Raw genomic sequence first — 23,181 nt, forward strand, 5'->3', positions numbered from 1 at the left:
GCAAGTTGGCCTTATAATGGAATCCAGATTGAAATCTTAAGTATGGAACTATCTTGCCATAATATTCTTCTCACCTTTGTCAAGCATGAAGTTTTTTGTGCTGAATTCTGAATTACGGCAGCAGTAGCACTATTCATTTCTAATGCAGTACTACTAGTCCTAGGAGTGGGACGAGAGCTGAAAGACATTATACAAAAATAAAAGAAGAGTCCTGATTAGATTTTATGGTTTACATGCCATATTCTGGATTATGAAACATCGGCATAATTCCCATGTGTGTGGAGAAAGTGTCAAGGCTGACAAGCACAGTATTTGTTCTATCAACCCAATATGTATTTCCTTTTTTTAAATCTCCTCCCATTATAGTTTGTTGTTTTTTTCCACCATTAGCCCTCCAAACCAAAGGATGTAGTCATATTAAAATCCCATTCCTAACTGTGATGAGTCACCAAACAATATCTCTAAGGGATTAATTTGCTGGATTCCAATGCACTTTATAGTGTTCTTCCATTCTTACTTGTGGCTGTTTGCAGCTGGGAAGTATTGAAACTGACAGATTTTGATGCATTTTGTGTTCATTCTTTTCATTTTCAAAATACTGTTTGTTCATAAAAACAAAGTCACCAAGAAGATTAGGAGGACAAGGCGAGACCAGGATGTTTCAAGTCTTTGATAAAAACAAAGTCACTACTGAGTTCACTGTTGGTGGGCTATCCAAGCTAGGTGTTTGGATTTTAACCCCAGTGTAATCCCTTGCTTTGGACAGATCTTTCTGCTTGAACAGTGAATGGCGCATGATGGCTATTTTTAAACAAGCAAGTTTCTGCTTCCTGTGGACAGAAACTAAGCCTTTTTTATATAAAAAAATGAATCTCTCCTGCCTTGTGGCAAATGAAAAACAAACAAACGAACAAAAAACAAAATACAGGATAGGTCCTCACCAACTAAAACTAATCATTTCAGTTTTTCTTTAATGGCTACTATGTTACATTGCACAAATAGCACACATAGCAACTGATAGCCTGTGCAACACAACTGACAAGGCTTTGCAGGCACTACTTGTTGGCATGTCTGAAACTGCATGCTTCAAACATTCCACCCTATTAAAAACTGCTTAAATGATAAAGAATATTGTGCATATGAAAAGCAAGACAAGAATTGAAGTAATAAATAACTGATAACCTATTAAAAGTTTTTCTAATCCTGTTTTCCAAAACTACGTAGAGACTACAAGACTTTGCTACGAAAAGCAGTAAAATAAAGCAATATTTAAACTTTGGGCTACACATCTCTTGAACGTTTCTTTATACTAATGAAACTATCTAAATAAAATTTTCCCTCTAGAATCATAGTGACAATCTGCTTGTGTACAAATATGGCATTCCAGCCAGCGCTCTTTATATTAAAAAACACCACACCTGAGAAGATACGCCATTCTTCTCTATTTTTTTTTTAATTGCTCTTTAGTTTGTCATACCTGAGAAGAAATATAGACTCATTTGTTTCACCACCAGGTGCACTTTTAGGCCGCAAATCAGATGGATTTTCTGTTAAAAACAAAAACAAACATGGAACTCATATCCATTTAAAGATTAAGAGGAATAAAATTTACAAGCATACTGCTGGGATTATGAGGCTGATCGGATTTACAGAACACACTTATCTGAAATGAGGCAATATTAGTAATACATAATCTTACCTAGTTTGAAAGATTTATTAAGTTGCTTATTATCTGCTCTTAAGGATGACATATCATTCAAATTTTTATGGGTAGCCAATGAGTTCTTGGTATCTGTAGATACAAACGACTCCATGTTTTCGCTGCTGTTTAATAAGAGATGCTAGTTAGATATTAATTACTTAATACACTTAAAAATCAATACTACATTGTTTTATATTTGCCCTACTGCTGAAAACAGTGGTAGACAATTTTCAAAAGACAAGATTCAAGACCACATAAGATAATTTAGTGGTACGAAAGTACTGAAACACAATTTTAAAAATTTTCATAAATTAAAATAAAAATACAAAGATGACCAGAAAACAGTTTTTGTACAGTAAAAAGGATATTTGTCTACTTATATTTATTATCAAATGTTATTTTCACTGAACATATTGTACCTTGAGCTTGTATCCTGGCTGTTTGTGGAATCACCATCATATCTGCTGAAAGCATCTTTCCAGAATGGATGCTGTAACAGGTCTGTCCAGTTCAATCTTTGTAATACAATAGAATAAAGAGACTGAAATAGCACTACAATACAGTGCCATGATTTAAATTCTATGCATTTCTCAGTGACTGACAACCTCATATTATGTAACAATGTAATCATATAATTTATAAGTCACAAGTCCAGTAAAAGAGACATTTTAGCTGTCCCTTTTCCCACTTTCAAATTAAGTTAGCTGGACTGAATTTAAATTCTATATGATTCTAAAATTGCCATCAGTACCATTACCCCAGCATCTATTTTAGTACTGATTACCAGAGTAATTTAATCAAAATACTTGGCACTGATCTTTGTACGAGAACAATATTAATTAATTGAAACATATATGGAAAACTGACACATTGTCTATGTAATCTGCAAAATGTCATGAATTCAATATTGCAACAGTCATTACTTTTCAGAAGAGGAGAAAACAAATTAATGTGATTAATTGTCTTGGATTAGACTGCTTTACCTCTTTTGGGGATCCTTTTGAAGCAAACCATCTAGCAAACTACTGAAGTGTGAAGAAGGTTTGGGAAGAGCAGAACCTGTAAATAGAAGAACTTCAAATAATATTTGGTAATAAAAATAATTTAGCCTAACACTAGAATGATTATATGAATAATAGAAGAAATGTAGAGTTTATATATAGGTCCAATTCCTGCTATTAGTCATTAAAGACAATGGGATACACATGCATACAGGGCATACTTGTATATGAATGCAGAACCAGGACCTTAGACAGTACATGCAACAGAAGGTTCCAGTTACTAAACAGCAGTAATTTTAAAAGTTTCTAAAAGGAAATTTTCACACTAGGATGATTCTCATACAGTGTAGGAGAAACAGTTATTCACCCTGTGCAGTAAATGTAGTTCAAGATATGTCCCCCTATGGATGCTCCACTCTAGGTGCACTTGCACGCCCTGCACCTCTGACTGGAGATTTCTCATAGCAGTGTCCATTCAGCCCATGCATGCATGCTAGTCAGCCTCATGCCATTGTTATATAGCAATGCATGGGTGAACTGCCCTCAATTGCTTCTCTAGCCCTACAGCAGAGGGGAAGGAGCACAGGTAATGGAGCACCCATAAGGACCACCTCTGTACAGGGTGAGAAATCATTTTTTTTTCTTTGAGTAGTGTCCCTATGGGTGATCCAGTCTAGGTGGCTACTGAACAGTTCTCCTTTAAAGAGGAGGGGGCTTCGGAGTTGAATCTAGTATGGAAGAAAGTACAGCCGAGCCGGACACAGTATCGGAAGCAAAGTAATGAGTTATTGTATAGTGTTCAGCGAACATATGTACAGAAGCCCAAGAAGCAGCTTTACATATTTCAATAAAGGGCACCTTTTTGAGAAATGCCATAGAGATAGAAATGGATCTCATATAATTGGTTAGTATGTCTGAAGGTGCTTGAATATTATGAGATTTGTAGCAAGATTTAATGCAGTCAGATATCCAGCTGGAAAGTCTTTGATTAGAGATTTCAGACCCTTTTGATCCATCTGTGAGCGAAAAACAATTTGGGGGTCTTTCTGAAGGGTTAAGAGCTCTATTGTGATAGAAGGTCAAGGCTCTCCTGACATCCAAGGTGTACAACAATGACTTGTTATCTAGGTGAGGTTTAGGGTGGAAGACTGGTAGGTGTATGGGTTGGTTAATATGAAACTCAGAAGTGACTTTAGGTAGAAATTTGGGGTGTGGTCACATGATTTTGTCCTTAAAAAATACTGTGAAAGGGGGACATGCCATAAAGGCTCTTATTTCCTCAACCTGTCACGCTAAAATTATGGCTATCAGGAATGCCATTTTCACTGATAAATGGAGGAGTGAGCAGGTAGCTATCAGTTCAAACGGTGGTCTTGTAAGGCATTTAAGAACGAGTCACTGAGTTCCCAAACTGGAGTAGGATGCTTCACTGGCAGAAAGATTTATGAGCCCTCTGAGGAATCTCACTATCATTGGGTGGGCAAAAACAGGACGGAATAAAGGGTGGGAATAACACTCTACTGGAGAATGGAAAGCCACAATGGCTGCCAGTTGGACTCTTATAGAGCTCAGCAATAGCCCCTAACTTTTTAGTGTTAGGATACAGTCCAATATATATATGGCAGCAACAAGGTTGTCAGTGGAATACATTTGAGATCACATCAACAGACACATCTTGTCCATTTTTAAGAGTATGTGTAGCAGACTGTTTTCAGCTGTGTAATACTACTCTCTTTACTTCCTTTGAGCAGGTTATGGACCAACGCCCCTTTGAGACAAAGCACTCTGAGGTTAGGAAGAGGAGACGAGGAGCGATGAGGTGAGTGATCAATGAGCAAACAGCCAGTTGTATCACATAAGGAAACCATGTTTGCTTTGGCCAGATCGGAAATATTAAGAGGATGCTGACTGTCTTTTTTTTTTAAATTTTCAGTAGAACTTTGGCTATTAGAGGAGCCAGTGGGAACACCTACAGTACATCCGATGAGCAATGAAGGTGAAAAGCATTCCCTAGGGAACTAGTGACCTACCCTGCCTCTGGAGCAAAACTGGGTGCATCTCTTGTTTATCACTGTGGCAAACATGTCTATCCAAGCTGCTGGCCACAGAGCTCTGAGCCACCATGGTGGCAGGTGCAGGACCCCCCACATGCTCCTGCAGTGGGGCTCTGGCTCTCATCCTCCTCTCCCTGCCCGGGCTTCAGTCATTCCCCCATTAACTGCCCTCCCCATTATTTTTTTTTATAAAAGTCACAGACAGATCACGGGCTTCCATGAATTTTTGTTGATTGCCCACAAGCTGTCTGACTTTACTAAAAATAATAGTGACAAAATCTTAACCTTATTTACGATCTTGATCATAGAGAGTGGATTTAGCATAGTGCTGCTTTCCACATTTGTTAACTCTATCAACCATCAAAGAATTAGGAGAGGGATGAGAAAATAATAACCTCGGTGTTTTGCTGGAAAGGAATATTTCTTATCTGCTCTCTTGCATGTAGGTGGAATAGTAGCTGAGATAAGTCAGACGATCTTAGGGTTCAGAAGGGCCTCGTTGACAGGCAAGGCTATGAGGGCAAATGAGACTGTATGAAGGATGTCAAGCAGCTTAAAATGAGGTTCTTTAACCTTCTCAAGAGGGATCCTCAAGGAGTCAGCAATTTTCTTGACCAGATCCTGAAACTGCTTAAAATCATCCACCATGCATGAAATAGGAGGCATAACTGCTTCATTGGAGATGAAGAGGAGATGTTGGCCAGAAGACAGACCTCTTCATCGGCTCTAGCTTCCTGCTCCTGAAAAGTTTCTTCTTGAGGATCAGGTCTCCTATAGAGGGCAAGCAACTAAGGCCACCTGTCTCTGCGATGAATGGTGCTCATGGTCTGAAAAATTGCTGACAAGGGTTCCAGTAAGGCCAAGGAGGTGGTGCATAAGGCATCGGAAGGGACACTCAATGGGTGCTCACAACAGTAAGATGGTGGCTGCAACCTTGTGTCTCAAGTAATATAGGTTCATCAGAGACTTCTGAAAAGGGGCCCTCTACAGGGGTGAAAAGACCTCAGACCAATATTTTGAAAACTGATGCAAGGTCTTCATCAGAATCTTCTTCTTCAAGCTCACTATGGAATGATGGAGTGCCCAGAGAAATTTAAAGTGAAACCATTGGTACCGGGCAAATTTCCGATGATCTGGATGCCCTCGGTATCAAAAATATGTCAGAGCTGAGCAACCAAGAGTTGGGCACCTCAGCCAAGCCTCAGGGAAAATGAAACTTCTGAGGTATCAAGCATGCTGTGGGTATCAAGTCTATGGTCTGCACAGAGATAATAGTGGCCAAGTGAGCTGAAGGTACTGTGAGTCTTGGCCACTTCAAGGGAAGTGCAGTCAGAGTCCAGCAAGGCTTCTTTGATAGTGATGTCGCAGGGAAAGAGCTCTTCTTGCCACCTTGGTCTGCTGACAGTACTCTCCAGCCCATGGCTTTGCCATCTTTCGGTCTGACAATGCTCTCGGTACTTGAGGAACCAGCAGCCTCATGGGTACTGGATTAGAGAGCAGATGGTGCTGAAGTAGCAGAAGACACCGATGACCTCAGCTTTTTTAAGGTAGATTCCCTACCTGCTGAACTAGGGGCACTATCTTTGGAAGACTTATGAGGGGAGTCTTGGGTCTTCCTCTTAGATGCCCTTGAGGAGCATGGCTTAGAAATAATGGAGGCAGCAGACTTGCTTGGAGACTGGTGTACAGGAGCGGTCCCTTGGCCTGGGTCAGAAGATAGATGCAGCGAGCTCATTATAATGAGGAGACAAAGTTTGAGCTCCATGCTTTTTCTGACTCTAAATTTAAACACCAGGCAGAATTCGAACATTGCCCAGAAGTATAATTTCCCAAGATAATGGATGCACCGGAAGTGGCCATCACTTAGTGGGATTGCCTCCCAGCATGACAACAGAAACTAAGAGAACCAGACATAACCTCCCAGTGAACAAGAACTACTTTCTCTACTAACTAATATCTAGCTATATAATATATGAGAAATTTTTCTTATGATTTTTTTTTTTTTAAACTAGGAAGCTAAAGCTACTACAAGTAGTTAACTAATTACACTAATAAGACCTAATATAAACTAAGTACTAGAACAAAAACTGGGACACAGTTGAGGTAATCTCACTGGGGACAACAGCCAGCGCTTCATCTCAGACTGAGGCGAATGAGAAGCAACTGAGGGGGTTTGCCCACGCAGTGCTATACAGTAACTCACAGGGCATAACACTGACTAGCATGCATGAACAGAAACTGCTATGAGAAATCTCCTATCAAAGCCACAGGGGGCGCAAGTGCACCTAGAGTGAAGCACCCATAGGGACACTACACAAAGAAGAATAACCCATACTTATAGAACAAAAAACTAAACTGTATGCTGGATACAATTATTTTTAATTAACCATGTTTTAAATTTAATTAAATAAATTCAAACTTACACTGAATGAGTCCAAAGTCTAAATATGACCTTTTTGCATTTTAAAGGATCCCTTAAGAGGAAAAATTCTGTCCTCGAATGCATACAGAATATCTCTGAATCTAATTAAAATTGTGCACATGTACACGAGGGTAGAATTTCATCCTTTAAGGAATTTCTTCAGAAAATTTAGAGTTGATCGTATCTGATAATTGACCAAATGTTTCATTTCCCAGCACCACAAACAGGTTTCATTTATTGTATTTAAACACACATTCATATACAAGGTCATATACTGAGCTCTTTCCATGAACAGAACTGCGATTGAATCCAGCGGAAATTGAACATGTAGATGAAGGGCAGGATGGCCCATAGTATATAAATTATCCAAAACACATGATTTGTTCTAAGAAAGACTACACCTAATTTTACAGTTAATATTTATTTTTATCAAACAACTAAGTAAAAGACCTAAAACACAAGTTCTAAGTGACACATGAATACAGTTCAATGTGCAGTCTTCTAGCCCATATGACAATAGTACAGCAATTGTACAAAATTTTGCTATAGTATGGAGCCACAGGGGCTCAGGTAAGTTCCTTTTTATTCTTTTTTGTGTGTTGTTTCAAAGTTTGTTCTTTACTATGTACTCTCTGGGTATAAATGCCTTAGGCTAAGAAGAACAGTCAGCACATACTGCTGCACTAGACAGAATTCAGGAGTTTTATTTACAGTTCACGTTGAATACGTATGCAGTGGTTGGAAGGAGACTGTGTAGCAAGCAAGACAAAGCAGCTTCCAAATCCATTTTAAATTATCTGCACCATTCGCTACTCACCCAGGATCATTTTCAGCTCCCAGATTAATAGGCATAACTCTCACTGACTCAGTCACTACAGAAAACCAAGGTGATATACTCATTCTGCATACCAAATGAATGCTAACATCAGGGCAAATTACACTGCTTTGCTACTTATACCTAGCTACTTCCATTTTCTGACCAAGTTACATCTCCTATGTTATTTAAATTACTACATATGTTCATTGTTTCAACACTATATTTTTACTTTGAAACCACACTCCTTCACACATATCAAAAGGCATTTGAGAACAAGTCCATAGCAAGTTTTAGAAATTTTACTAAACCATTTTCGCATCACCAGAGCACAAAAATTCAGAATTTTTTCTTTAACTTCATAAAAAATGCTGCTTTGTCATTCTTTGAGAACTTAAGGTAGTCAAGTGTAATTTAATCCAATTTTAAAACAAAATGCCTTTTATGCAGAAATTTAAAGAAAAATAATTACCTTTTAGGTTAAAGTTATAGCCATCTGAAAAATAGTAGATTAAAAAGAAAGTGCCTACACAACTAACATGATACTATTTTAACATGATTCTATAATGCCAAGATAGTAAAGTAATGGCTTCATACGAAATATAGCAACATATTATTCCCTCTAGAAAATTGCATTTACTGTTAATATTTAACTTTATATGATATATCCATTTGCCCAGTGGGCAATAACCAAAAGAACCAGAAAAGCTAAACAACAAACGAGACTAGTTCTAATATTCAGCTTTAGGGATAAAAATTCCTTACAATTCACCTAGCACAAGTTTCATATAATGAGAAAATGAACCTCTGTAATTAAAAATTTTAAGCAGAGTATTCTGTGCAAGCCAAAACACTAGTTATCAACATAAGAAACAACAAACAAAACTGACTATAATATTCTAAGCATTAGTCTAGTTTGATTCATTTAACTATAAGACAACATTACCTTTAGGTTTAGGTGACAAAGGATTTTCATATAAAATCTGTTGAACTAATTCAGAAACATTTTCAGAGAAGAATGGAGGTCTTCCTATAAATGTAAGTTTATTGATAGAATTAAGTGAAACTTGATTAAACAGCTACAAAATAATTGTGACTAAATAACTCATTCAGGAAGCAAGTAAATTCAATCTGAACTCAATTTAACAAATTCTTGTCAGTTTGAAGAGAAATACCCTTGGAGGTGAGAGCCAATGAGCTATGAGGATTGCAGAATAAGCCAAAGGCAGGACAGCCATTAAGAATGCCCCTGCATGCCTTGTGCACCCAAGGGGGTCTCCATGGTAGCCTCGGTTAAATCCAATGGTTAAATCCAACGGGCCAGCATAATGTGTATGTAGTCATAGGAATACTGTGCTGCAACCCTCCACGCTCACACATCACTTACATGGAGCCCAAGTATTGCAACTTTATACAGATAAAGTGAATTTTACCTTTAAAAAGAACAAATTAATGCATTTGGTAAATTGTTTTAATGCTTAAGAGCATAAAAGCCTTGCATGACAGAATAGGAGCTCAAATTTATTATAATTTAGCAAATTATAATTTTGAGCACTACAGGCAGTTAAAACCATATAGTATAATTAAACTATAATTCAGCTCTCAGGTCAAAATTGAGGTTTTACGTTATCTCAGTTGATTATTTTACAAGGTTCTTAAATAACTGTTGATACATTAAAAAACATTGTATGGACATCTCAAATGCAATTGTCAAAAACACTTTAAAAAATGCATTAAAGTTTCCTGTGCTGGCTAAAAACTTTGGAATTCTTTATAGTGTGCAAAGAACTCATTTTTCCAATTATCACAAATATCAGATATATAGAAACACAACCTGAAAACATTTCGTAAAGCAAACAGCCCAACGACCACAGATCACTAGCTATAGAGAAGTCAGCTCCTTTTATTGCTTCCGGAGAGGTGTACACTGGAGATCCTACAAAACAAAAAACATATATAGTGCAACTTGACTATCCATTCAGCATTTATACAGTTCAAATTTTAAAAAACACCCCCATGTCAATCCTCACATCTTACCTATGTGAGGTATGCATTATCCTCATTTCAAGATAAGGAAACTGAGGTACAGAATTTAAGTGACTTGTCCAGTGGCACAAAGAACGTCAATGTCAGATTCGGAATAGTAACGCAGGAATTTGAATTTTAGTCCTGTGATCACACTTTACTTTTCATTAGATACAACTATCCTCATTTCATTCTGACATACATACCTTTACAGTGGGATTATGGAAACTATTTTGTTGTTTTTATGTATCTCCACTTCCACTATATATAAACAGAGAAGAATATCTGTTGTTTTGTGCTGTAATTTTCTAATGTGCAGAACAACACAGTGTGCAATATTTTGACACCTTCTAGAAACCTTACTGCTCACAAAGATGGAACGGATGAGCAACGGACGGGTCAATAGAACACTGACATGAATAATAAAAACATCTGCAATTACATTCGTTTGGGTTAAAAAAGTACTTAAAAAAATGTAAACCGTCATGCGACAGAGCATAAGCAAACTAGTAACTACCTGGAGTCAGAAAGTTTCATTATTGGCAGATTATTATTGTCATTTATTATTTGTATTACACCACAGTGCCTAGGAGCATTAAACATGTACTAGGATCCCAATGTGCTGGATTCAAAACAAACAGAACCAGGGTGGATTGATTTAAATCAAGTTTCCCACTGATATTTCTTCACATATTTCTTAAACAATGGTGCAAATCTGATCACTAAAACATGTTAATTTACAATGCAATACAGCATTTTACAACATGTAGGAGGGTATATTTTATGTAACTTTTTAGATAACTTGATTTTTATTAATTTAGGAAATAGTACATAATACTCATTACCTGTGTCAAGCTGCAGGTGCAGCAGTACTACATTAGAAATGGTAAGAGCTAAATCACACACAAACACAATATCACTTATATTTTATTAAACTAAATTTTAAATGTTACATAAACGTTTCATAAATGTTTCACATTTGCAATTGCAGCAGTCTCCCGAGTTGCCGGCTGATGGCTGTCTCAAACTTTTTTTTTTTAATTTTCAAATTTTATTAACTCTAACAGACAAGTCACCACAACACTAAATGTACGCTGTCCTTAAAACTTCCACAACTAGCTCTCACCTTCCCCACTCCCACTGTCATTTTTATTCATAGATTGAAATAGAAATACAAGCTTTCCTGCTTTTTCAACTCCCAGTTGATTTCTTAGCTTTGAGGGAATAATACCAAACGATGAAAATATTCTCTCTGTGCCTCCATAGGAAACTACTGCTGTGAAAAGTTGACTTAGCAACTGAAGGAACTCTGTTTCAAAGTGCCTGGCTAATGATCTCCACCAATTCAGGGGAGTTACTTTGTTCAAAACATCATCAGTAAACATGTACTGTTTAAATGGTTCTGCTCAAGCCATGAAGTTTATGATGACTGGCATAACTGAGGAGTGATTTTGAGATGCCCATGCCATGGCAGCATCATCTTCTTCAGAAGTTAGGCATCTACCTTGATATCTGGGGTTGAGAATGTTTTCAAGAAAATGAGGTGGAGTTAATGCTTGATCCATTCGCTTCTTTATTGCCTGCATTTTAACTTTCTGGTGAGGTATTTCTTTCTTCAGCATCTCTCGAAGTGCTTTCCAAATTTCAACAGCATCAGCAATGCAGCAACAATTTCTCTGAAGTTTGTTTAAGGCTATAGACATAGGCTTCAGTATATTGAGCATATCCTCTACATTCCTCTTTAATGCATTGTTAGATACTTTGGATGAGATACTTCCATCTATTTTATCATGGTTTTCTTCACAAAGTTTTATGAGAATCGGCCAGGTCTTAATAAATTGCTCAAAACAATCACAGAATTCCATAGAACATCTTGAGGGAGAATTAGTTTGGATCCTCTTGCTCTCTTCAATGAAGCTGGAGCAAAATGGTTGTAATGGAAGTATTTTGCGACTTCAACAACATTTTCTTTTATTCTTGGAGAAGACATACTTAAGTCTTTGGCTAAAAGATGCATTAAATGGGCACTGCAGCTATATGTTATTAAGGTGCATCCTTCCATTTCTTCTTTTAAGTATCTTCTCATCTTTGGCATGTTTGCAGCATTGTCTGACAAAATTGCACATGTGAGAATTTAATTTTTGTTCGCAGTTTATTACAGCTTTCACTGCCACTTCTTTTAAATATTCTATGGTGTGGGCATTTCCTGATGTATCTATTGTTTCTGAAAGATATGCAACCCCATCTTCTGTTGTCACACAGGCACATATTATTGGATCATTGTGTACATTGCTCCACCCATCAAGGCTTAAACTGGCAAATTTCCCCTCAGTATTTCTTGCACACTGTTCAAGTTACTTCTCATACACTGTATCTAGCAATCTTCCACCAATGTCTGCTCTACCAGGTGGAGTGTAGCCTGGTCGTAAGGACTCAACCATATCAATGAAGCGTTTATTGCTAATGAAAAAAGGAGAATTTGTGACAAATGAACCTAGCAATCTTTTCATCTTTGGTGTCTTTTTCGTATTTGCTGATCCTTACTACAAACCCATTCATGGTGGTGGCTTTACTGGATGATTGAAATCTTTTGCTTGCTACTGATACTTTGTTGTCTGAAATATGTTTAGTTGCAGCACTGCTGCCAAAAGTACCAACGGATGACACTGAAGTTGTTGCAGATAGACAGTCACAGTCAAAGTCTCTTATGCATAAATGGAATCCTGAAACAGAATTAAAAAATGATTTTGAATAGTCCTTCTCAGCTCTTCTCACTCTATTATTCGGTTAATCGTTTACATTTTTTTCAGGAAGGACGCAGAGCCGATTCCAAATTACCAAAAAAAGCTAAGACTGACTACATTTAGAGTGCACTTAATTTTGGAGTAAGCCCCATAGAACTCACTTACACTTCCGTTTTTGGAGAAAACAAGTATAGGATGGGGTTCCCTTGGGAAAACTGAGTTATGCTGAAGTAAAATAGGGAATAGATTTATGACATCACCATTACGGTCTGTGGCCATGATGTTCCAAAATAAGGGGCATGTATTATTAATATAAAATAAGAAAATGACACCCAGTGGCAACTGGCAAGTCTAGATTTCTCTTACTGCAGCTTTCTGTACTGTATACTTGGGTGATAGAGTCTAAACCTAGTTAACTAATTAAACAAGACATAAGCATTAGCTAAGCTAAACTTTTTTTCTTGCAACATCCAACATAGCAAACAGCTTGGGAATTTACTTGTTAAATCACACTTATGCTAAAAGGCATACAAAAGAGAGTCTTGAAGAATGATGCATTGCAAAGTGAATTATTTACGTTACTAACCAGTTGATTCACATTGTTCTTCAGACATATCCACATCTTCATCCACATCATTTTCTCCCAATAAGCAGTTTTCATTATGATGTTTCATTCTTGCAACTAGGCCCTGCATCTCCTTCTTGCACTGCTTACACTTGACATGTTTTCCTTTTTTACCCAGGGAAAGAATTTCTTCAAAATATTCCTAGATAGGGTCTCTTACACCCAGAAGCCATGACAGTTTTTCTGTGGCAAAAGTGTAGGGGATTATAGGAAGTTGTGTGTGTACTGAATGTCTTCCCTTTTTCTTTCTAGTCCATTCCATTGTTCCTTTCAACTCTGCTTCTGTCCTTTGTCTCTCTGTCTTTAAGACAGTGTCCTAAATAACTCCTCTGCCTTGCTTGGCCCAGCTCCACCACCACAAGTACAGAGCAACAACAATCCTATCCAGCCTGTCTTTCTTTGCACGTGACTTTAGTCTGCTGAGAAACAGAAACTGAAACAAAAACTGAAAGCCCAGAACTTTCAAGAAGCAAGAGCTGGTAGTCAGGCTGGACAGACTAGAGCCATTAATTCATTTTTATGAGACTAAGTTTAGGTTTAGCATGTTTATGATGAGATTTAATTGTAACTGTTATTTTTTAAAGATTGAAATTTAGTATTTTATTGATTTTTAAAAAAAATCTCATTTAAATGTAAAGAATCCATTTTTTTTTTTTTTTTTTTTTAAATCATTGATTTTTATCCACTCACAGAACAAAAAAGACCATTCCTGCTAGTAAGAGCTTACACTCCAAGTATAAGACAAGAGAGAACAAATGGATACAGACAGACTGATGGTGAGGTACAAGGAAACAATGAGGCAATATTGGTCAGCATGACAAGCCATGTTCTCAGCAACCAGCAGCCTAACCATTGTCAAGTTTTTTGTTAGAAAAAGGTGGGTGTAGTAATATCTTTTAACGGACCAACATCTGTGGTGAGAGAGACAAATTTTCAAGCTTACACAGAGCCCTTCTTCAATTCTGGCATCTCAGCAAAAGAGATTTGAGGAGGGGTTTGAAGGAAGATGTCACATTCAAGGGTGCAATCCAGACCAGTGAGGGGTTGTGTCACTGCCTGCCCTGCAACTTTGGGTGCCTCCCAATGCTTTGCTGTTGTAGCTCCAAATCTGGGCCACTCACAAACAACCTACCAGCATGCAGGTCATACTCTGAGTGACTGTGCATAGCTACAGCCCTGGTCTTGCAACTCTGACACCAGCAGCCAATCAACAACACACCAGCCACATTCTGTCTTACTATCTGCCAGATGACCCCATTACACACCCAGTCCCAAATTTTCCCCAAAAATGTGTTCTGCACTGTTCAGCCCTCTCCTGGGCCGTTCAGATGAGATACGTCCATTGCCTTTCAAAGAGGTCAACATTCAACAGTTTGCTACTTTAAATGGAGTTACCAAGCAGTTCAGTTTAAACACAACATGGTTTAGTTTATATTTAAAAATATAATAAGTTTATGTGACCACAAAGAGATAGATTTTAAGTGAGTACAAGGATAAGGTATTAAAGTCAGAAATGGTTATGAGAGAAATAAAGATAAAACGCTTTCTACTAGCTAAAACCTAGCAAACTCGTTCAAGGTAAAATCCTCACCACATGTTCCTAACAACGTGGCTGACCAAATTCTCAGGGGAGGAACCTCCCCAAAGTCAAAGGGCTGTTTCCTTTGTCTTCTAAAGAAAAAAAGAGAGATTGGATAAGAGATTTGAACAGGTCCCTTAGGGTGTTTCTGCCCCTCACTTGTATAGTCCAGTCATCCTTTGAAGTGAATTCTTCTGAGGATTAGCCCTCAAAGCAAAGTTTATTCAAACAGTGAAGAATTCAACATGGAATTTGGTGGTGAAGGTGCCCCCATGCTTTCTTCTCCCATGTATGTTGAAATGCAGATTTGCCTGGTCTCCTGCCATCTCCCCGTCTGTTGTCTCAAGGACCCTATTTATTAATTATATGTAAGTTGAGGTAAACACACACAACTTTTGCCTAGTCTACATGGGTTTGAACTTGTGCTAACATTATCATACAAGTGGAATTCATAGCTTTACATATAATATTGCTACATACATATCACCATGCAAGTTATGAGGTATCACTTGAAAATTAATAAGGCATATCTTATACAAAGATTATTACAATTATGTGTCGGGTGCAAATACGGGGTGCTTTCAGTTACGGAAGATAATGATGTAGCTTTACAAATGTTTACAAGGTACGCCTCCCAGGCATAAGAGGCAGAATGGGAAAAAGCACAAAGGTGCTTATTTGAAAATGTAAGTAGTGGGCAATGGAGGCTGGCATCAACAGCTCAATAGTGATTCAGATGACAAGCAAAACAGGGATAAATCGTGAAGGCCTCTGATCATGAAGACAAGCAGCTTATGTTTGATGGAGCTGAGAAGGTGGACCCAATGAAGGGATGCAAAGAGAAGGTTGACATGGCCAAAGAGATGGGAATATGATCTTTGAAGCTGCATTCTGAGTGCATTCAGACATGAGTGGGAAAAGATTGAAGCTATCAAAGCCAGAAAGAAGGATGTTGCAGTAATCAAGATGTGAAATGATGAGCGCCTGGACAAGAGTCTGTATAAGTACAGGTGAGACTTGAACCCAGGCCTGCAGGGCTACCAGATGACCAACGTCCCCACACTGCCATCTAGCAGCAGCTATAACCTGGCTGCTCCCTGCAACCCACAATCTATAGAGGTTGAATGCCACAGGAAGTTCCGCCTCAAGTGATCTGACTGACTGTGGTCTTAATGATCCCTGATTCGCTCCTTGATCATATACAAGCCTATGGGATAAACAGGAAGTGTCCAGGCTACAATGTGGATCCCTAACTAGCTGCCATGCCTGCCCTATTTCTCTATTTCTGAACTCCTGATACTGACCTGAGGTCGGACTTGGAGTCTGAATCCTGATTGAGCTCTGGAACCCCCAACACAGACCCTGAAAACTGGTATTGAGCCTTGACCTGATTCATGGCTCTGACCCTTGGTTTAACTCTTGACTCTGTCTCTGACTGGACCCTCAGCTTGACTCTTGAGCCTGATACTGGCTCTGACCCCTGTTTCAGTTCCAAGATCCTGCCACTAGTCCTACCTACCTTTGCCCAGGGTCCTGACAGTTTGATCTCTTTGGATGGACAGTAAAGACCGCTTCATAGAGATGTTAAACAATGAGAATCAGCAAGATTTAGACATAGTCTGGATGTAAGGACCTAAGGAAAGGTCCAAGTCAAAGATAAAGCCCAGGTTAAGGGAAGGAGTGACAGGCAGAATAGTGGTGTTGTCCACAGTGATTGAGAAAGGAATTAGAGAAGAAGAACTTGGGGAAGAAGATGATGTGCTCTGTTTTAGCCATGCTGAGCTGGGGCTAATGGCTATATATTCACAACAAGATGTCAGAGACATAGGCCAAGATTTTTGTCTGGACACATGAAGGCAAGAATAAAGAAGAGAGGAAGATCTGTGAGTCATCAGCATAGATATTGGTAACTGAATTTGTGTTTACAGATGAGATTACCAGAGAGCAAGTTTAAAGGGAGAAGAGAAAGGGACAAGGCATGAACCCTGTGGAGCGCACACAGAAAACTGGGAGGGAATGAGGCTAATTCCCTAAAGGGCACTCTGAAGAAGCGGTAAGAGAGGTTGGAGGAGAACCAGGAGAAAACAGTCATGGAAGCCAAGAGAGGTCAAAATTTCAAGAAGAAGAGCATGGGTGATGGAGTCAAAGGTAGCTGACAAGTCGATGAGGATAGAGTACTGGTTCTGAACTTTAGCTAGCAAAAGGTCAATAGAGACTTTGGCAAGAGTGATTTCAGTGGGCTGCAAGGAGCAGAAGCTGGATGGGAGAGGGCCTAGGACAGAACTGAAGGAGATGAGCTCCAGACAGCAATCGCAGACACTATGTTCAATGAGCTTAGAGACAAAAAGGGGAAGGGAGATGGCACAGTAGCTGGAGACCCAAGTGGGGTCAAGGATTTTTTTTTAAATTTTTCTTTTTAAGATGGGACAAACTAAAGCATGCTTGTATTGTGAGGGGAAAGAGCCAGAAGGAGGGGAGAGTGATGGGTTCAGGAAAAGAGCAAGGAAGGGTATGAGAGTGGACAGAAAAGAGACCAGAACATGGGATGGGATCACTCTGCCGAGAGGTTAGAGAACAGACAAGAAGTTTCTGCATATGTAACGGGAAAAGAAGGAAAGAGTTGTGTGAGGGAAGGGAAAGTCACATTGTATTTTGTAAATTTTCTCTTGGAAGAAGTCAGCAAGAGCCTGTGGAGAGAGAGAAGTGGAAGGAAGAGGAAGGCGTGATTATTGTATATAATAGTCCATTATGATGGTTTGCTTTTTGGGGTTTTTCCAACTTCACTTGAAGCATCTGATACTGGATGCTGTCATGGACAGGATACCAGGCTATATGGACCACTGGCCTCATGGGCAATAGGTATAAAAGGCTTGGGGAGGCTAAACAGTTGCTGCTACCGGAAGCTCCCATTTGGCGTCATCACCTGTGGCCCAACCCATGATGCTCCTTTTCCTACCCTCACCCCGCCTCTTCCCCCAAGGCCCTCTCCTCTGAGGCTGCTGTGCATACTGCTGATGCTGGAGCAACTTAGCTAAGGCCAGCGAGAGAAGGGGGAGGGAGTGGAGAGGCATGAGTGGCAGGCAGGAGGAGCAGGCCGAGCGGGAGTGGGGCCTGGGACAGAATGGGGCTGGAGAGTGGGCGGGGTCTTGGGGTGGAGCCAGACACCCCAAATGCAAGAGGCATGCGCTGCCTATGACTGTCCTGGTCCAGTATAGCCATTCCTATATCAAACGAGTATTAAAGTAGGATGGAAACAGGTCTACACTCTGCCATACTGGACTCCCACTCTCTCTCAAACAATGCCACTTCTCATTAAGATGGCCATCACCCGCAGTAGCCTCAAATATGCCATCTGCATTTAAAAGTTCTGTGAAACGCATTTGCATAAAGTGTATTCAGAAAGGGTTTCCTGTCTTCTGAGCTTTCAGTTTGCTGTACAGAGACAAAATAAATATAGTTTTCTTTTAAATATAATAGTTTTGTTAAAACTCATTGTTAGGAACAACAGTTTTGGGGAACGGAGACATATCAGTGTTTGGGAAACTGGGAAAAGAGGTATGAAAGACAAAATTGCAGTGTCAGCTTTCACAGATTGTACAAGAGAAGAGGAAGAGCATGACTGCAAAATAACTTTAAAAGGAGAGGATCATTTTATGCAATTTAACTAGAGAAATTCAGAGATGCAGATATGTATGACATGCAACTGAGAGTGAGACGAGTTCCAACAAACAGAAAAAATAATGTAGAATTATTCATATGATGTCTGTTCCCAGAACTCTTGCACAGGCACAACATCCATTGAAACCAATAAACAGGATATTGGTTACAAATTTAAGTCAATTTCTATCTATTTTTACTTAAATGAAAAATACTGGCAGTAACAAAACAAATCCGATTATAAAACAAATGGTTTATCAGAATAATCTTCTTTATTTTCCTACAATCCCCTTTCCTTTAAGTGGGCTGGAGTGCTGCTAAAATACTGAAGCAGATAAGGTCAGAGGTAAAGCTGACTTGTACATCCTCTCCTGTTACATATAATCTTACAGTCCTTTTGTCAGACTGGCAGAGAATGACTATAGAGCTACCTAGATCTTCAGGACATTTCAGATTAAATCACTCTGGCAGAGAAAACAAGACTCCTTCCTCTCAACATGATTTAAAATCATCAAGACATTTTAAAAAATTCATTATACTTCATTGTGTTTAGTTAATTTTGACTGGATAAAACATATATTGTACCTTTGAGTCTATTTTTCAGGTTTCTTCGCGGAGCACTTTGACTGTCATCACCTCCTCCTTCCTCTGATTCAATTAAAGCAAAAAATTCTTCCAAATTTTCACCCTCTGCTTTAGCCAGGCAAAAATTATTGAACTTCAGTGTGCCAGGCCCTTCAAGAAGTATCTACAGAAGTAAACGTAAATGTGAACACCAAGTTATTTCTTTTAAATACAAGGACTGTTTCAAGAAGTTGAATTTTCCAATCCAACCTATTTAAGATTGCAATTCTGATCAAGCGTCGTTATTATTAAAAGTATTTACACAGCTCTCATCACAGTAATAGCTGAATGCTTCCCACAAGTGAAAAAAGACCACAATGACCTCCTTTTTTCCTTGCAACCAAGAGGTAGGCTTTTGGTGCCTTTTTTGTTTTAGACAGCTTTGAGCAAAGAGGTTTTTATTTTCTTGTTTTAAATGAACCCAAGAAGATGAGGATGATATTGTGGGAAGGTGTGGAAGAAGAGAGAGATTTTGCATTTGCTTTGCATGCAGCGAAGTTAGCAATCTGTTTTATATAAACTGGTGGTGAGTTCCCAAGTCTTGGTCCTGCAACTATGAAGGTTATGACTCCTCTAGTCACTAGTCTCCTCTACTAATCAACAGCTACATTGTTGCAGTGGAACATACTGCCATCTGGTCACAGACAGAAAGGCAAAATCACAAGAGCCAGGACCAAGTCTATGCAGGACTCTGAAAATCAGGATAATTGTTTTCAAAGGAGTGACCACCACCTACATTACTCTGCAGAAATAATACAAATTGACATCTCTCTCAATGTGTGTGCATATTAAAGTTTGTTATCCTAGTGTTTACAATACTTAACATTTTATTTCCAAAATATAGAAGCTAGAGTTGACTAAAAGGATTATCTACCTAACAACCAGATTCTGGGACACATTTTACCTATTCATCAACCTGGCTTTACAGTAAATTAGTAACTTTAAAGGAAAGACAAACTTTCCAACTCTGCTGTATCCCATTCATGTCTTAATGACCTGCCATCAGAAACACAAATGTGCAGCACTATATTTCTTATGAAGTCAGCTAATGATTTTGTACATGAAACCACAGCAGTTGATTTCACAAGATACTTGGTGATGCAGACAATGTGACATACAGTAGAGAGTCCAATCGAGAACAAAGAGAATATATTAAACAATAACAAATTTTATTGTGATCATACTTGGATTCACTATGTACATTTTAGGAAAAACATTAAGGTAAATACAAAAACTAGGCAAAGATGTGCAGTTTTGTTTAAGGTAACAATGACAGTAGGTTGATCATTCATTTATGCAACATCTTCCTATGGAGTTCTCAAAGCAGAGTTAACCTACTTTATTCTTCACTTTCTATTTACACAAATTATGTATTGTATACAGTATTAATTTTGACTAAGTCATTGTTTTTTATTTTGACATTTTTTGTTTTAAAATATTCCACCGCATGAAGGATTACTAAGAAACTAAGAAATATGTGGTTTCCTAGTGTAGATGGGGTATGACAGAATGATTCAAAGCTATAAAACAAAGGGACTCCTAAATGAATAATGAAAATCCTTTATTAATTCATCTTTTTATGATGCAGCATGGGAGCAGATACCATACTCTCAGACACTCATTCCCAGCTGCAAAGAATCTAAGAGTGGTACAGCAGAGGTAGAAATTAAACTAATTAGAGTATAAACTCTTCAGGACACAGACTTGTCTCTTATAATGTTCATGCATAACACCTACCACCTTGCCTCCAACCATGAGTAGGGCCTCTGAATACTAGCATAATTCAAATAATAATGTCTTAAATTTTAATGATATTTAATGATATTGTTACTCATTACCTTTCCCAGTGTGAGTTCACAGAAGATGATTCCATGGTCATGAATATGATGTAATCCAGTAACCAAATCAATACCAAATTCTCTCACCACATCTTCAGGTAGATGTTCATCTTGAGCGATAACCATTTCTAGTGAACCACCTGAAATGTAGTCACACAGAATCACTTATGATAGTTGTATACCAAGAAAAGACCAGACCAATAACCTACAATGATATTACACAGCCTCTTAAAAATTAAAAGGAAAATACAAATCAATTGTAAACAAATAAATATTTTCCTATCTTCCATAGTTTTGCAACTCCAATAGCCATGAGTTTCAAAATTTATATAAAAATAACCTATTACTCGTCAGCACTAATGGAATACCTCACCCAGTTTTTGCCATTTGGAATAACGGAGGCATGGAAATGTCATTCCCATATACTCACTGTACATCCTCTATACCTAATCACTGAAACATGGGCAAATTTTGCAGATAAAACCCAGGTCATCTAATTTGTCCATATGGATCATTAAAACTGATAACAAGAGTTCACCACTACCATCAATACTGACTACATCTGTCAAGGAGTTCCTATTTTATGAAGAAGGCAGAGAGTGGGAAATTAATCTATTCTCTTCTGAATTTATTCACGTTTTTTAGTACTCAAACAAAATTCCAGCCCTGCATATCCCATTTTCAATGTCATCTTTGTAGCACGATTTATCAAATATTTCACCCTCTATATAATAATCTTCATCTTAATCTAGGTCAATATTGCTCAAACAATTCAGTTTATAATTTTCATGAACAAATGGATTCATTTAGTTATATCACACCATGAAATTATAAATTATGGTAATGACCATAAAGGGAGGTTAACACTATGCTGATTTATTTTTTTATAATTGGAATGCTACAGGAAAGTTCTTATGCAGAAATCGAGATGGCCTTTAACTGTTTAAACTGCTTCAACCTACGGTCTTATTTTTATTATTAAATTATTTAATAAAATAAAAATAATTTTGTTCTATAACATCTCCTCTAATACTTCAGAAGAGGAATGCCCTCCTGTGAATTCTTCCAAAGCTATAACAATATTAGCTTTATAAACAATGTTTTGGTATAACTTTCTAACGTCAAAAAGATATATTTTAAAATCAATATAAGAAATGGTTACGTACTGTAACTGTTGTTCTTCAAGATGTGATGCAGACACGTATTCCACTTAGGTATGGGCATGCACACACCTATGTGAAATACACAGCTGCATCTATTCGAAGAAGTAGTAATGTTCATGTATCTACAGCTTTGGAACAACTCGTGTAGTAGTACGCCAGATAAACTGGCCCTAAGCCTTGAGCACTTTCTTGAAGTGCTGATGTACTCTGATCTATCTCCAGAGGAAGGAGATTCCATGTAAAGAATTTGAAGAAAATTGGAATCAGAGAAATGAAATTAAACGTGACAGTGGTCAGTATAAGAGTCTACTACTTGTCTCAGATTTGAAGGACTTTTTTAATCAACTGCACTGCAATAGGCAAATTTTACTGTTTTTATTACATTATTTCTGACTTCTGATTAGAAGTCAGTAACTGAGGTCTGAAGTAATGGCTACATTTTAAGGCCTCAGTTCTGCAAAGATTTATGCATGTGCTCAACTTTACATACTGCAAGTAGTCCCTTTGGCTTCAATGGGACCACTCACATTCATAAAGTTAAACACTGAGTAAAAGTTTGCAGGATTGGAGCCTAATTTACTTTCTACTATTAATTTTATGCTTTCAAGACTACATATATATAAACCATACACAAAAAGTTATGTTAAAAGAACATTATTAAGACTGAAACCAAGCACTCAAAAGTTTGGAACTGCCAGAGTTAACAACCTTATTTCAGACCCCTCTTGCGTATGCATTATGATAGTCTTTAACTACATGATCACATACTATTTTCCCCCCAGGACCCAAACTTCATTTAGTGAATGGTCTGCAGCAGCCCAGAGCTGCAATTCCAGGGAAAATCCTTGTAATGGGGTGTTCAAATGCCACATTGGATCCAAAGGACAATACTGGGCCCACATAGCCCCACCCCTCCCAACCTGCAGGGCATGT

The 23,181-nt window shown here is 38.2% G+C and overlaps 1 protein-coding gene across 7 annotated transcripts in view; it reads right to left on the reverse strand.

The window, feature by feature from the left end:
• The window catches only part of ULK4 (unc-51 like kinase 4), a 358,194-nt gene that overhangs the window by 326,443 nt on the left and 8,570 nt on the right, over window positions 1-23,181 (reverse strand). For all 7 annotated transcript variants that reach the window (XM_067560838.1, XM_067560836.1, XM_067560835.1 and 4 more), the window contains exons 4-12: window positions 21,086-21,225; window positions 19,209-19,371; window positions 9,828-9,929; window positions 8,940-9,023; window positions 2,686-2,761; window positions 2,122-2,217; window positions 1,700-1,824; window positions 1,478-1,547; window positions 75-177 (exon numbers count right to left, since the gene is read on the reverse strand). In XM_067560838.1, coding sequence (XP_067416939.1) covers window positions 75-177; window positions 1,478-1,547; window positions 1,700-1,824; window positions 2,122-2,217; window positions 2,686-2,761; window positions 8,940-9,023; window positions 9,828-9,929; window positions 19,209-19,371; window positions 21,086-21,225 — 959 coding nt within the window. The remainder of the gene's footprint in view (window positions 1-74; window positions 178-1,477; window positions 1,548-1,699; window positions 1,825-2,121; window positions 2,218-2,685; window positions 2,762-8,939; window positions 9,024-9,827; window positions 9,930-19,208; window positions 19,372-21,085; window positions 21,226-23,181) is intronic.

The sequence above is a fragment of the Emydura macquarii genome, unplaced genomic scaffold, assembly GCF_026122565.2.
Source record: "Emydura macquarii macquarii isolate MOO-44397 ecotype Brisbane River unplaced genomic scaffold, CSIRO-AGI_Emac_v2 contig_2321, whole genome shotgun sequence".
Classification (NCBI taxonomy): Eukaryota; Metazoa; Chordata; order Testudines; family Chelidae; genus Emydura; species Emydura macquarii.